Raw genomic sequence first — 15,633 nt, forward strand, 5'->3', positions numbered from 1 at the left:
ATACGTCGCCCGTGACCTCTTGATGTGATGACGTATTGCGTGAGGTCGCGCTGGCGCGTCACAGGACCGGAGATAGACGAGAAGTTGTGGTCCTTTGAGTCCTTTAAAACTCAGTTGAAACTGCAATTTTAAACTGCATTAAAACTGTTACGTGTTGGGGTCCATTAAAGTCCATTAAAATGCAAAAAATCCTGGAAAGTTTTCCTCAAAAAACATAATTTCTTCTCCACTGAACAAAGAAAGACATCAACATTTTGGATGAAATGATGGTGAGTAAATTATCTGGATTTTTTTAAGAAAATGGACTAATCCTTTAAACACAAAAAATATATTTTGATAAATTTGCCAATACCCAATGACTTCAGTAGTATTTGTTTCTTCTACTATGAAAGTGAATGGGTATCGTCAACTGTGTGGTTACCTTTTTTGTATTCAACTAAAAACAGAAACTCATACAGGTTAAGAACAACATTTTTAAGTTGTAATTAAAAACTGTGAAGCATATGAAGACACAAACTGTGTATTAAAAGAATGTATCAGTTACACTAAAGCCAATTATACTTGCTGTACATTTTAGAGGTGTCCCGATACCACTTTTTTATTTCTGATCCGATTCCGATACCAGCACTCCGAATATCAGCCGAAAACGATACCTGCCCGATACTACTGTAATTAAATGTGTATAGTGCTTATCTGCAACATCTAGTATAATTTTAAATGTAAAACTCAATCATTTAAAATGAGTTACAGGAAACATTAGTAAATATTAATCATGGCAGTGTTTAGGAGAACATATAATAGGTATGTTTGATCAAGTTAAGTATGCTTAATATTTTTTCCTTAAATGTGCGTTTGTTCCTTCACATGAAGCTATTGAGTGTGTTAAAAGACTTTGAAAATAGTGCATAAAACGTTTAAGGTGTTTTTATAATACTTTGTCCTTTTAATAGCTTGTCAGTAACAACCACGGCTAACGCACAGTATCGGAATGGGATCGGTCATCTTGTTGGTCCTCGATCCGATATCCGATCCAGCCAAAAAGCTCGGATCGGCCCCGATACCAATACAGAATATCTAATTGGGACATCTCAAAGAAATCACACATATGAGCTGAATGCGTCTGTACTGCATACATGATATGCACTCACCTGGCTAATATGCACTGCAGACACAGGTGCTGCACAAACAGAAGAGTGGCTTGGCGAGTTGGGTAGTGACTTACAGGGTCCAATTGAGAGTTGCTGTTTCTTTCGACTTGCAACTATTTTCTGAGCCACTGAAATTACAAACAAAGAACACATATAAGACAGAGGGAATGTACTATAGAGTAAGACTAACATCAAGGTACAAAGGTAGACAATACCACCCGGGCGACTATACGACAAATTTTGTAGTTAGATGGGTCAAGCAGACCACTTCATTACCCCTTATGAGCGTGTGTGTGTGTATGTGGAATCCTGAACCAAGGCCGCCCCCTAATTTGCCATCATTCTCCTCCACAGGACGCCACTTGGCACCACAGTGGTCCATTATTTCAGCATTATTATCCCCCATTCATTTCTCTTTCCCTCGACGTCCTATGTGCACCAGGAAAAGGGCAGTATTAGTCAGTCGCTCGCCTCTTTCCCTATTGATCGGCCGACGGCCCCTGTGGCAATCTGCGGTCGGCCCGCGGAGAGATGTTCTAGTGCTCCGTCATCTCGCAGCTAACGACATTGATCCCATCATGTGGAGGAAGCTTACGAAGAGCAGCTCATTCTTTAAACCATAAATCTCTTAAAACAGACATACATGGTAATAAGAGGTGCTGGCTTCTCTCCCTGCCTCGCAGAACTTAAAAGTAACTCTTAAAGTTCATTTATACTGACTGGGAGAACATATTTCTGCATATAGTGCATCTAGTAAATTTCTAAAATTCCTGAAATTCTTGATCTGAGAGTATTGAAAAGAGTGTGAAGTCTAGATTCAAATCTCATAAAAAAATAAGATGATTTTATGTAGAAAACAGTAAAATCACAAAAAAAGACTTTAGCTGGGTTTTCACAGATACAGTCACTGTGTGCATGGTGTGATTTGGAGTTTATTTCTTAGGGATGCACCGAATGTTCGGCAAACAAACTGATTTAAAAAGGCATCTTTCTTGGACAGACACTTTTTTGTCTGCGACATGTTTGTTGCATTTATAAAGCGTGCGTGCCTTTCACTCTATACAGGTTGCTCTTTGATCGCGTCATCAAATGTTATTGTTTTGTAAAATTGATCTTTTCACTTATTCAGTCATACACCGAATTATTTCAGTTGCCGAACATTTGGTGCATCCCCTATTTTTAGTAAAGACAAAATAATTGTACATTACATTTATGCATGTGGCAGAAAGTGTTGGGGGTAACGCATTACAAGTAACGTGCATTACATAATAATATTACTTTTCTGAGGTAACGAGTAAAGTAACACATTACTTTATAAATGTACACATTAATATTTGAGACTTTTTTTAAAAAAGTAATGCGAGTTACTTTTTGGTTTAATTAATTCAATTTAAAAATAAAATTATGTACTGGATTAAACTGAACATATTAACGTAGAATTACGCACTCTGTGCGCCTGAGCGAGAACAGTTTGAATCAGAAACGGAGATGGCAGGCCAGAGCTTAACATTTTTGCGATCACAAAACACACCTGCAAGGCCTGAAAGAGATCAAGGCTTAGTCAAGTAAGAAAAAGTAACGCAAAGTAACTTAAAAGTAATGTATGGAGCCCCTAAGTGGACATGAAGCAAAAATGTAAAAGTTTAGTTTCGCGTGCGCACGTGAAACGTTTGCGTGCTCACTTGAAACTTTCGCGTGCGCACGTGAAACTTTCACTTCGCGCACACAATAGTTCCACGTGCGAGTGCAAAAGTTTCACACGAGCACGCGAAACTAAACTGAAAAAAAATTCTGCACATGAAGGTTCCCTGTGAGCACATGAAAGTTTCACGTGAGCACATGAAACTAAACTTTAGATTTTTTTATTCCAATGTCAGTAGTAACTCCAATTAACGCAATTAGTTACTTTTTTGCGGAGTAATTTAATATTGTAATGCATTCCTTTTAAAAGTAACTTTCAGCAACACTTGTGGCAGATATTGAGCGCTGTTATGCTGTACCAACACAACTACACAAATTTTAAAACAATTCTATGGGCAGTACACACGTAAGCTTTATTTGACTAAAAAGCTCAAGTTGTAAATTATACGGTTGAAATATTCAGTAAAACGAGATTGTAAAGTGTCACTGCAAACATGACATTTTCTGAATAAACATCCCCAAACATAACTTTCCATGGATTCGGTTTTCTTGTGTCCTGAACATTTGCCTCCCTACATCATAAGTCCTTTAAACGGAAGAAGCTCTCCTCAAAGACAGAAGAGAGTTAACAGTCCAAGTGCCCAGAACTCAATTACTCCAGCTCCCAATAAATAGGGCCGACTCGTATCCTGTTGTAAATGAAATCATTGTTTTAATTGGACCTAATAAACGTCTGAGCTTTAATGATGATTCCGTCATAAACATTTACCTTCAGGTGAAAGAGCTCTGTCCAAGGGCAGACGACGTGATACCCTGCTAAAATTCTCTCAATGCAATACTCGCACGCTCATCCTGTCCCATCTGCCGCTACAGAAATGCTGTACAGCTGTGTTTGTTTAGACTCATCGCTGCACGATACCACGCTAATCGGCTAATTATAATCATAACCCAGAAAGAAAAGCGCTTACACTGTAAAAAATAATTCAGTGGCTTTGCAAATATCACTAAAATAAATTATTAAAATAACTTAATAAAATCTCTTTATGTCACTAAGTTGATTTTTTTAGTTAGACAAACCAAAATAAATGACTAAAAAATAAACATATATTTGTGTGTAAAATGTAAAGATATTATTTAGTTGTATACATCAAATAAAATAAGTATTTAACTAACAGATTATTTCTAATAGATATCCTTAATATTTGTTGTAAATTTGAATCAATATATTTGAGAATGTCACACTTATATATTTTAGTTTTCAAAACTGTAATAATTGCTCATTTCAAGTTAACATATGTATTTAACATCAACAATAAAAAATAGTAAATTTCATGCATAACTTTTTACTATGATTTATTCAATATTTTTGGTGAAACATTATTAGATTGTATTATTTGAGTAAATGTAGGCAAAAAAATTATTAAATCAGATGTAAATTTAAAAATCACAAAGCCAACGGTTTTTTAATCAGCAGCAGAAGAAACAGCGCCTCTTGCAGGAAGACAAACAACATCAAAACTCCTCAAAAATCCTGGTAAGTGTTGAGTTTATAAATATTTACACTTGTTTTTAATGAAATATTTGATGTGTCCTTGCGTAAACAACTTAAGGTGTATTTATCTGAATACTTTCGGAGCCATACCGTAAACTGGGTACAATAACAGCTTTCTGTGCACATACTGCTAGATTAATCATTAATATTTTTATTTTACGTATTTATTCAGGTCACCAAAGGATTAATACAGCTGTGCTACTTGAAATGTGTGTAAAATAATCATTTCTGATCGTTTTATTACTGCATAATGTGGTTGTGTGGACAAACACGTGTAAATCTGTAGTTGCTTATAGTTAGGGTTGCCAACTTTCTGAAATGGAAATAAGGAACGCCGGGGGGGGGGGGGGGTTTGAAAAAAAAAAAAAAACCTTAAATGAAGACTTCTGGTGAAAATAGTGGAAACTAATTAATAAATTTAGATACACATATTTCATACAACTTCTTAGGCCTAAATATTTAATGAATAGCAAAGTATGCCTAATAAGTATACAAGACTGAACCACATAGATGTGAAATATAAAGCCTATCATGATCATTTTGCCAACAATGAACCATGGTTTTGTTAAGTTTATAATACGCCCTCTTCAAAGACCCCACCCCTTTTTAAACCTTGAGCTATCTAAATCCATAATTATTTAATAAGAAACCCATCAGAAATGATTGACACATTATGAGACGAGGGGGAGCGGGACACAGAAAGAGGGAGAGCACTGGAGAGATAGTACAGGTTTAGCCTATCACTTTCTTATCAACTATATTTGAGTTTTAAAAATCCACATAATTACATACCATATGAGCCTCTGGAGACGACTGACGGACAATGAACCTTGACATTGCTCCATTCTGTGCCCGCAGCCTCTCACTCCTCTTGTGATTATCTCCTCATGCGTGCTGCTTTATATCACACACTCCGCCGTGACAAACAGAAAAAACGCGACGGCATATGGTACAATTGGCCTTGTATTCATTGCCCCTCACGCATTCCAGCCACAGGTAATCATTTTCCCATTCAATTTTATATTTTTGTGCTCGTTTCTTTTTCGCCGGCTGCTCGGATGCAGTCATTTTTACATTTCCCGCTGTTGACACTTGTCGTCATCGTTGATACGTGACATCACAATGACTGAAACGACCAATTAAAAGGGCATTCCCTGATGGGGCTGCAAGATGTTAAAAACGCTGCGCTGATCATAGACAAACAGAGGGAGAAATGACCGCACCGTCAGGGTTTTCTTATACAAATGACGCGGTCTTCGTTCATGGCTGAGATATTAGAAGCTATGTGTCTGTCATATATTTGCACTGAATTAATTTTCATAAAATACGGAACAAACTGCGTTCCGTATCAGTTCAATACGGAACAATAATTTTATGTGTCAAATACGGGACGATTCCGTATTATACGGAACGGTTGGCAACCCTACTTATAGTCAGGCGATCCGAAATCCGGTCCTCAGTTTCGCTTCACCCGGACTTATAAGACCTTTCACATGGAAGCGGAACACAACTTTACAGAGCTTTACAGAGCTCACACGCTTATATACATTTATATTAATTATCTCTTGACTCCATATGCCTATGCTTTATTTTGCTTTTTTGTGTTAAGGGTGTGGCACACCGGTGGAGATGCGCTGGGTCTCGTGTAGGAGAACTCACAGTTTCTGACACCGCACCGGACGTTCGCATTAAATAGCGCGAGGTTAGTCAGACAAAGTTTACTTCCAGATATAAAATATGCATTAGTAGAATTTGTAAATCGTAACAGAATTGAGACAAAAGTGTTAATTTAATGTAAAAATAATTGGCGCTCTTTCGCAGAGTCCAGAGTCACAGCGGAAAGAAGTTTAAATAAAGTTATCTTTGTTGCAGGTACAAGTGCTGGTGGTCCAACTGTCCGGGTTCAAGAAGTGATTCTGCATGCTGTGAATTTGAGAGACCTCTCAGAGTTTATTCAGCTGATTGTTTTTGTAACATGTACAATGTTTGCCATTTTCAATAAAATAATGTATACAAATTGCTTTGTTTATCATTGATAATTGCTGGTTCAGTATGAAATAAATTTATAACATTAAGTAAATAAAAATAAATTATTTTAGTTTAATAATATTCACAAAATTTTCAGCTACATCTAAGTAACATTTTTAATGATATCAACTCAATTTTTTAGTAGACTTCACTGGGATTTTTTATTGATTTGCTTTTATATTTTTGATTCCATCTACTTAATTTAATTTGTGATAGGAAATTAATGTAATTACTGAAATCTAATCGATTTCATAGCTTTCAAATTTACTAAATTTTTTTAAGTGTAAAAATGCTTCACCAAAAATATTGAGTAGATAATAGTAATAGTTTTTACAGTGTATGTTATGCTGGATGCCAACACCAATGCGCCTCACAAACCCACGATAGCATTTTAAAAAGCAGTTACCAATGCAATAACTCTCTTATTACCCTGAATCTTTGTGAAAGTACTTCATAATGACCAATTGCAGTAAGTCAAACCATTTAAGTATCATTGGACAAAACCACTGCAGGAGCATGGAGGTCGCAAGAGATATATGTTCACAGATCCCTGTCCGGACGTCCCCGCTGTATTTTACTTTAAGTGTTAAGAGCAGTTATGATAAGCCTGGGTTAAATATTTAAACTGCACGGCTAATACAATTTAACTTTGACTATCAATCTTGGCTCCCCTGTGAGAGGCAGCCATTTATCCTGCCGGAAATGTTTCCCGTTTCATCAGATTTATGGCAGGTGGCTAAAACTCTGCAGCCTGGAGCAGATGTACCAGACTCGTTTACCTTGGTGAAGTGTCTCTTTCATTTAGTTTCGCACATGATGCAGCCTACTTTCAGCTTTTAAATATAATGTCAACATTTGTCAGCAGTACAATGTACATTTATGGCTCCATTCAAATATAAAAAAAAAATAAAATATATTTTTACATTTCTATTAAGTCATTCCCTGCCAATTTTTTTGTGATTTTCACAAACGTTTCACAAACTGCCTTGCAGGAAAAAAATTATATAAATATATATAAAAATACAAATAAATCAAATGAAAAAACAGGCCGTCTGCTTTCAAACAAACAAACAAACCGGGGGAAAAAAAACTTTCATACTATCTTCAAAAAAGCTGAAAAAATTACATTTTCATTAAGGAATTTTGTTAGAGATTAGATTCAGAACAAAAAACAAAACATACACAGAGTTTAAACTATTGTTGAATTCGATTTTGCTTCAGTTTTTTATAAATTGGATAATAGCAGAATTCCAGATTACCGTAAAAAACTGTCATGAAAGCTTCATTCGGAGGGAAATGTTTTCTCTTTATTGACAAGATAACTTGTCAATGGCGGGGAAAGAGTTAACATGCGTATTTTTCAGATGCATTTATCTAAACTGAACTGCTTCCCACACCTTAGTTAACTTCAAATTCAAGAACCTTTCAAGGACTTTCCAGGTCCAATACCATCAAATTCAAGGACTAAATGTGGTGACACATTTCAAGTGAGAGCAAGTTTACATTGTGTTTCCTTTAAAGATACATTGTTACAGTTCCCTTTCGAGGGAACTTGTGCTGCGTCACTGCGGTGACACTTTGGGGACGCCTCAAGTGCGTATAAATGTGTATATCAAATTCAACCAATGGTGAGGCTTAACGACAAAGACAGGGTAACGCGGGACCCAGGAAGTATATCGCTATCTGAAATATTGCCAAAGACGGCGTTACAGGGATGCAGGAAGTATGGCAAGGGAGACGCAGCGTCTCATTCCCTTCTCAGGAAACAACAGTTACATATGAAACCCGAGACATTTTCAATTGTCAAACACAACTATGCAAAAAAGCATTTTGGTATGAATCAACTGTCGTATACAGAAGACATAAACATTTAAAGCGAAGAGTTTAGCATGTGTTTTTAAAAAGTCTAGAATCTTTATGATATTATCCAACACTACACAGGAAATAATATGTATTTTTTTCCAGAAAACTTCTTGAAAATAGATTCAAGCACTTTCAATGACCTGTATCTATGTATGTATATTTTCAAAAACTTCCCAGGGCCTTGCATTTTTTCCCCAGATTCACAACCATATTTCAAGGACCCGTGGGAACCCTGTTTATAATCGTTACCGGCATATAAAAGCAATTTTCCCCACTATTAAACATTATACCCTCACAATAAAAAAATACATAAGTTGAGTTTGTAAACCGAGATTTGAGTCTCGCAGTCGGCAGGTTGCAACTGAGCAAAGCACCTGTCTCCCATTGGTCCCTGTGCGATAGCTGGCCACTACTCCGGGTGTGTTTGATCACTACTCACTGGGTGGGTTAAATACAGAGGTCACTTTCCAATTATGGGTTACAATACATTGTGACATGGGTTACATACAAGTGTCAGGCTACCAATTATAGTTTTTGTTCTCACATAATAAACAATGACAATTGTCTATAATAAGTAGGACGATGTCACAAAATAAGCTCATTCTATATATTATCTCTCTCTTTTGTCATCCTGATCAACCTTTTTGGGTATGACTGTAAAATATGCAAATGTCTATAAATCAGAAAACACCCTGAACAAAGACCTGGACCCCCTACATGGTAGCACAGGTTGTGACCCCTCTTCTAAACACTGAGCTGGTGCAACAGACTGACCTTTATCCTCTCGACACCCAGAGAGACATGTGCTAGAGAGAGTAAGAGATACTACACAGCGAGCTGAAAGAATGGAGCGAACAGGTAAGTCAGACAAAATAAAGTCACAGGTGCGTTCATTAGCCTGCAGAGAAGTTAAATATAAGCTTATGAGTTGGAGGAAGAGCAAAGCAGATGAAGCACCCGCCGGGAATCTTGAACAAAGGTCAAAGATCTCCTGCACTTACTGTTCAGTAATTAGCCTTGCTGTAAAAGACACACCACACCAAAATACACAGTCAAACACGTAAACACATATTCGTATCTGTACAATTATTTTGGAGTTTAAGCTACAAGGGGGTATGTACATACACCCTTGTAGCTTAAACTCCAGTGTACACTGGAAAAAATTCTTAATATGTTTGTCTTGTTTTCAGTAAAAATATCTAAAAATTCTTAAATTGGGATATTTTTCTTGACGAGCAAAATGACCCAAGAAAATAAGTCTAGTTTTTAGACCAAAAATATTAAATTTAAGTGATTTTGTGCATAAAACAAGCAAAAAATCTGCCGATAGGGTAAGCTAATGTCCTTGAATTTTTCTTGAATTTAGTTTTTAAGAAAAATGTTCAAGATTTTTTGCTTACCCCATTGGCAGATTTTTTTAGCTTATTTTATGCAAAAAAATCACTTAAATTTCATATTTTTGGTGTAAAAACTAGACTTATTTTCTTGGGTCGATTTGCTCATCAAGAAAAATCATCTTAATTTAAGAAATTTTGGATATTTTGACTGAAAACAAGACAAAAATACTAAGAACATTTTTTCTTGAAAATCATTTTTTGCTGTGTATGTACTGTGTAGGGCTGCCCTCGACAAAAGTTTTTCGTAGTTGAGCAGTAGTTGTTTATGTTCGCTAATATTCGACTAGTCACACGTGTATGATATTCATTTTTGTAATACGTTTATAATATATATATACACACACACGGTGAAAGGGGCATCTGATAATGTTTTGAGTTTCAGGGATAAAAAAGAACATTATGTGTACAATTTCTTACAATGTTTTATGTTAGAGCGACATAAATAATAATAAGTCTTTGAAATATAAATTAAGCACTCAGACGGCCCGGCGATTTAAATAATTTATGAATGCATAAGTATTACATCAGTTACAATGTACAGCTTACGCTCTATTCAAACGGGATTAGTATTACCTGGTGACCTCTAGTCATTTGTTATAATTGCGGAGGTTGTCTGTGATCTTAATTCCATGCGAATCACATATAATTATTTCAAGCTCTTTACCTGCGCTGTTTTTATCAATCTTGTCATTTTTGTCTATTTCTGCGCAGCCGGTTCTGCAGCTGAGAAAACGCATCCCTGTGCTTTCCTTGTGCAGCTTGAGGGATAACAAACCAGTGTGCCTTTACTTGTTGCTCGTTTATTTTTTCAGCTTTTTAATGTCTAATCAGTCTCTCCTTGTCCATGTTTCATGATTAATATTCATAATGTGCCGAACCTTTATTAAATGAGATTTCTGAGGCGACATAGTTTCTAAAATAATATAAACAGCAGTCTTTTCTTTAAAAACGAAATTGTGAATATTTTTGTTAAATTTAGGATATATAAATAGCGTCAAACAAATGAATAAATATGCAGCAAATGTAATCACTTCAACAAAAAAAAAACAGCATTACCATCAAATGAAAACTCTGAGGTTAGAATGCAAAAATAGCCTTTAATATAAAAAGAATTCTTAAAAAAACTAACATTTAAAAATATTTCGTATTTTCATATATATTTTTAATTAGAAACTACTTCATAAATAAATGTACCGCAAATTGAAACTTGAAAATATCAGTGGCAATACATATGCCAATGGTCAAAACACAAATAAATATGCCCTATAAATTATATTATAACGAATAAATGAATAAATATCCAGGTATTATTAGTGTATATCTGCATTTATCGTCGCATCCCTAAATATATAACCATACAGAATATAACCTATAGGGCATCTTCTATAAACACAAATGATACCACAAAGAAGCAGAAACCAAAATAAGCAAATATATCTAAATAAAAGGCACAAAATATTAATAATATATTATACTACAGGCCAAAGTATCCCATTATAGCATCAACTAATCTATGCCATGTTCAATGCTACTTAATAAAATATAATGTATTACAGATGTGTTAGGGGGCGTGAACACCATAGCATTTACACAGCATTTTTTCAGCTGGGCACTTTGGTTATGATTCGTCTGTTAATGCGATGATTGGTTGTTGTGGTATTTTCCCCGCCCCTCCTCTAATGTCATTGGACAGTCGAGTGAAAAGTGACATCTCAGAGCGGACAAAACCCACCTGCTAGAGTTTTTTTTAAAAGAATTAAAAACATACGACGGTCGCAGGCGTAACGCATACTCAATCAAAATGTGTAACGCAAACTCAATCAAAAAGCGTAACGCCTTGGTGTTTACTCGTATGGGGTTTATAAGACAGCAAGAAAGGATGCGACCACAAATGCAGATCTGGGGGTTGGGATGTCGGGGATAACTAAACAATGATGGCAACATAGCATTCTGTTGCAACAAACTAAAGTTCTTAGTGTTTGCTTTCCACATGCGTCGAAGCATTTTTGTATGATGCCCTAAGATTGACGCCCATGGTCGCATTTCGGTTGGCACTTTACAGAGTCAAATACTATTATAATAAATAATTTTTCAGTATACCTATAGCAACAACATTTCTCAGCTAAAACAGACATTTTCTGAACAAAAGGAACCTCTCACACTGCCTTGAGGTAATTACTTCTATAAAAAAGACATGCCATTTTCAACAGTAATGATCAAAACTACAGAACCCTAATAAAGCGATACAGAGATAGAGAAAGTGCACAGCAAAACTCATTAGCTGTTAGCGCACGCTAACAAAGCTCTACATCCTCATTCTGACATTGTGACAACCCAACTAGAGTCAGTCAAGGATGCGGAGGGGGGTAATTAGGTTAATTAAATTAGCACGCTGATGGACGCAGGCTGGGGAACTGTCAGGACCCCTCACCTCTACTGCAGCACCACTGACAAACACATAGATGATCTGCAGGCGCAGAGATACACAGCCACAAGTAGACTCAGAGCCGCAGAGTCTATTTAAACATCATGCACAGATAGCACAAATACACAAACATAAAGCCCTCACAACTGACCCTGACTAAATAAATTGCCTCTCTTTCTCCACTGCGCATCTTGTAAACACTTTGTTACATAAATCTAATGCGGATAACTACTGCACCAATTATTTTTAATGGTTAACGTTATTTGCGTGTTTCCATCTCTGTGTTTCTGGGAAAGCAATGCAACTCGCTGGCCGCCTTTATCTGATTTACGGCAGTTCAGGTCATTGTATTAGTGCATGCTTAACCAAAGACAATTATCATTTATTAAAGCAAAAGGCCACGTGAAAGCTGAGCCCTGTACTTAAACATGAACAAACCTGTATATATAGACCTCTGTACTGCTAGGAATTATAACTTTGAGAGATTAATAATTGATTGTGACAGAAAGTAACCCAGGATCATCAAACATTCATAAATTGCAGTACAAATCAATGCATGTGATGCTTTTTTGTAAAAAAAATCAATTTTCCTGATAAACTGCACTTTTATTAATACTCTGCAGCACTGTATGCCTTGAATCAATGGCGAAAACTAACAAAGCAGAACTAGTTTTAAAAAAATGAACATGGCATTTTCACTGAAAGTAAGTTGCAATATTTGTTGCATGCTATTAACTGAAAGTTATCAAATAAATTAAACTAAAAAATTATGAATGAATAACAATTTGAAATAAGTGCATTACAGAAAAAGAGCTGACACAGAAAAATAAAAAAATGAAAAGTTCAGACTGAAAAGCTGCTAAACATTGACATGTTCATTAAACACTTACGCTTCAAATCCACTTAATCCCACACTGTAAAAAATACTTTGCTGCCTTAAATTTTTTTGTTGAATCAACCCCGATTTACAAGTCATTTCAACTTCATATTATTTATCTTGACTAGAGATGAGTTGTTATAACTACAGGTGAGTTGTTATAACTTATAAAATTAAGTTGACTTTTCTCAACTATATTTTATAAGTTGTGACAACTCATCTCTGTTGACATGACTTGTAAATCTGAGTTGATTTAGCAAAAAATTTTAAGGCAGCAAAGTATTTTTTAGAGTGCAGCCTCAGGCCATTGAAAAAATGCCAGTTTGCTGGCAGAATATGTTAAACGCCACTTTTATTTTTCAGCAAAGTCCTCTACGTGCACAGAAGAATTGCATGAATGACAGCGCCAAAAAAGCTTGCATGCAATTAAAAAACTGAAGTGACGTGTGAAAATAAGGCATTTTAATTACTGACTCATAACCTTTTTATTGCCCTTAAAATGAAAATACTGAACCTAAACATGAGCCTGATAAAAATGCTCATTTACAAGAAAACATGTCTCAGAGGGTTTTGCATCTAAACTCTTCAATAAAACAAAAAAACAAAAACAGGATGAATAACATCCCATGTGATGTGATAAAATGTGATTACAATGTGAGGATTTCTACTCAAATATCAATCTAACACCCTGTGAATATGCAGTGAGCCAAAAATTGAAACCATTTAATTATGGTCACGTGTACTAATGATGGCTCGTGCATTGCTTTGATGCAAGAATGAGTGCAAATCAGGCAAACAAAATGAAATGTGTGCGAGTTGGCCTGACACATGAGCGCACCTCTGGGCAGTTGCTTTGCCATCAATGCAACACAAAACATTAAAACAATAATTTTGGTACTCATCAATAAATTCCACTACAGTGGATAATTAGAATGCGTGATTAATTGCGGATAATGAAATGAGAGATGCGGGGAGACGCCGTCAGTAATGATCAGAAATTTTGCCTTTTCTTGCTCTCATTTAGCCCTACTGATGAGTTTGGCCATCGTACAGGCTTTGCCCCCACTCTTTTAACGCACACACGCAGTTAAATTACAGCAGTCTTGGCTGCAGCCAACAGTGTAATAATTAAGAAGATAATAGCCGAGCGTTTAGAGTGTAAATCTCCGACTGAAGATTTCAGCCTGCCCAACCCCTCCGCGGAGCAGCGTGCATCTGTCGCCCCGCCACACACACGCTAATGCAAACTACAGGCAGGTGTGTAACCACATGGACAACATGCCCTATATCCAGACACAGATATACAAATGATCACAAAGAACCCATTACATATCAAAAATAAACAAGTCAAAGGATGCGAAAGTGCCCCCAAAATAAAAAAAAGTTTATGAATTCAATGATTTTGTTTTGAAGCAGATGCACTCTAAGAAAGGATGTAAAAAGTTATGTTATTTAAAACATTATTGGCTCTATCATACATCCGGCGCAATGCAGCACAATGCACGACGCAAGTGTCTTTTGCGAGTTTCAACCCGGCGCAATGATCATTTTCATGTTTAGCGCCACATTCTTTAAATAGCAAATGCATTAGCATCCAATTTTGCGCCCATGGGGGTTCTGGTCTGAAAACGAGGTGTATTCAGGTGCATTGTTGGCACGTTGATATTTTGAGGCAACTACAATAGACTACGCCATTGACCAACAAAAACCTGCTCTAAAGTCTAAAGTCAATGGGGCAATATGTTTTTTGCTATTTAAGGAGCGCGTTACTAATATGCGCCTATAAACGCAGCAACGTGGGTTTGCTTGTCACATACATGAATGCGCAGCTGCTCAAAAATGCTTTTAAATATGAAAAATTAAAGGATTAAAATGTAAAAGATTATCATTGAGTCTCTTGAGACATAAATGAGGACCGATTATGAGACGTTAGAATGCGTAAAGAGCTGCTTCACCTGTAGCCAGGTAAGTAAATAAATGCTTTGCTTAAAACAAATGCATCTATTTTTAATTTTTTTTTAAATGCTACCCTACGGATTTATTTATTGTATATGATGACTCTGTACCTGTGGATATGGTGAGATGAGAAACATTTTAAGTAATGCTTTTAAAAAAAAAACATGGCGCTGTCCGAGTGCTGAAACGGCTCTCTGCACGTCTGAAAGAAAACGGCTTTTAAAGGTTTTAATAAAAAAAAATGCATTTCAATAAAAATAAAAACAACAAAATTTTTTTACGTTTTTCTTAAACTGGGGGTCTTCTTCCTCCGCTTAGTTTTTCAGTTTACAAAGTCCGTCATCTAAATAGGGATTAGACATAGTGCCAGCCAAATTGGATTTTAAAGGGGATGAGATTGGTTTATTGCACGTTATGCCCAAAACACACCCATTACTCATTAGGAGAATAGGAACAACTCTTTTCGCCGGTGCGCTAGGCGCATATAATTTTTTTTCACGTTGTTAAATTAGCACAAGTGGCATCGGACACGCCCGTTTAGACCGTGCACTTTAGACAATGTGCTTAGATTGTTAAAATAAGGCTCTATGTGTTATTTTAACACATTATGTTTCATTTTGTGTTGATTGTATTCAAATAAATAAAATGGAACAACACAAGATGTGTTAAAACAACACAAAATGTGTTGTTCCAATAATAATAGTGTGATTTCAGATGGCCACACCAATCCCAATTTATTTTTAAAT

General features: G+C 36.0%; 1 protein-coding gene across 4 annotated transcripts in view; it reads right to left on the minus strand.

The window, feature by feature from the left end:
* agap1 (ArfGAP with GTPase domain, ankyrin repeat and PH domain 1) overlaps nt 1–15,633 on the minus strand; it is a 216,578-nt gene that overhangs the window by 79,917 nt on the left and 121,028 nt on the right. For all 4 annotated transcript variants that reach the window (XM_073870886.1, XM_073870885.1, XM_073870883.1 and 1 more), the window contains one exon: nt 1,149–1,276. In XM_073870886.1, the coding sequence (XP_073726987.1) occupies nt 1,149–1,276 (128 nt within the window). The remainder of the gene's footprint in view (nt 1–1,148; nt 1,277–15,633) is intronic.

Source organism: Misgurnus anguillicaudatus, chromosome 8, assembly GCF_027580225.2.
Source record: "Misgurnus anguillicaudatus chromosome 8, ASM2758022v2, whole genome shotgun sequence".
Classification (NCBI taxonomy): Eukaryota; Metazoa; Chordata; class Actinopteri; order Cypriniformes; family Cobitidae; genus Misgurnus; species Misgurnus anguillicaudatus.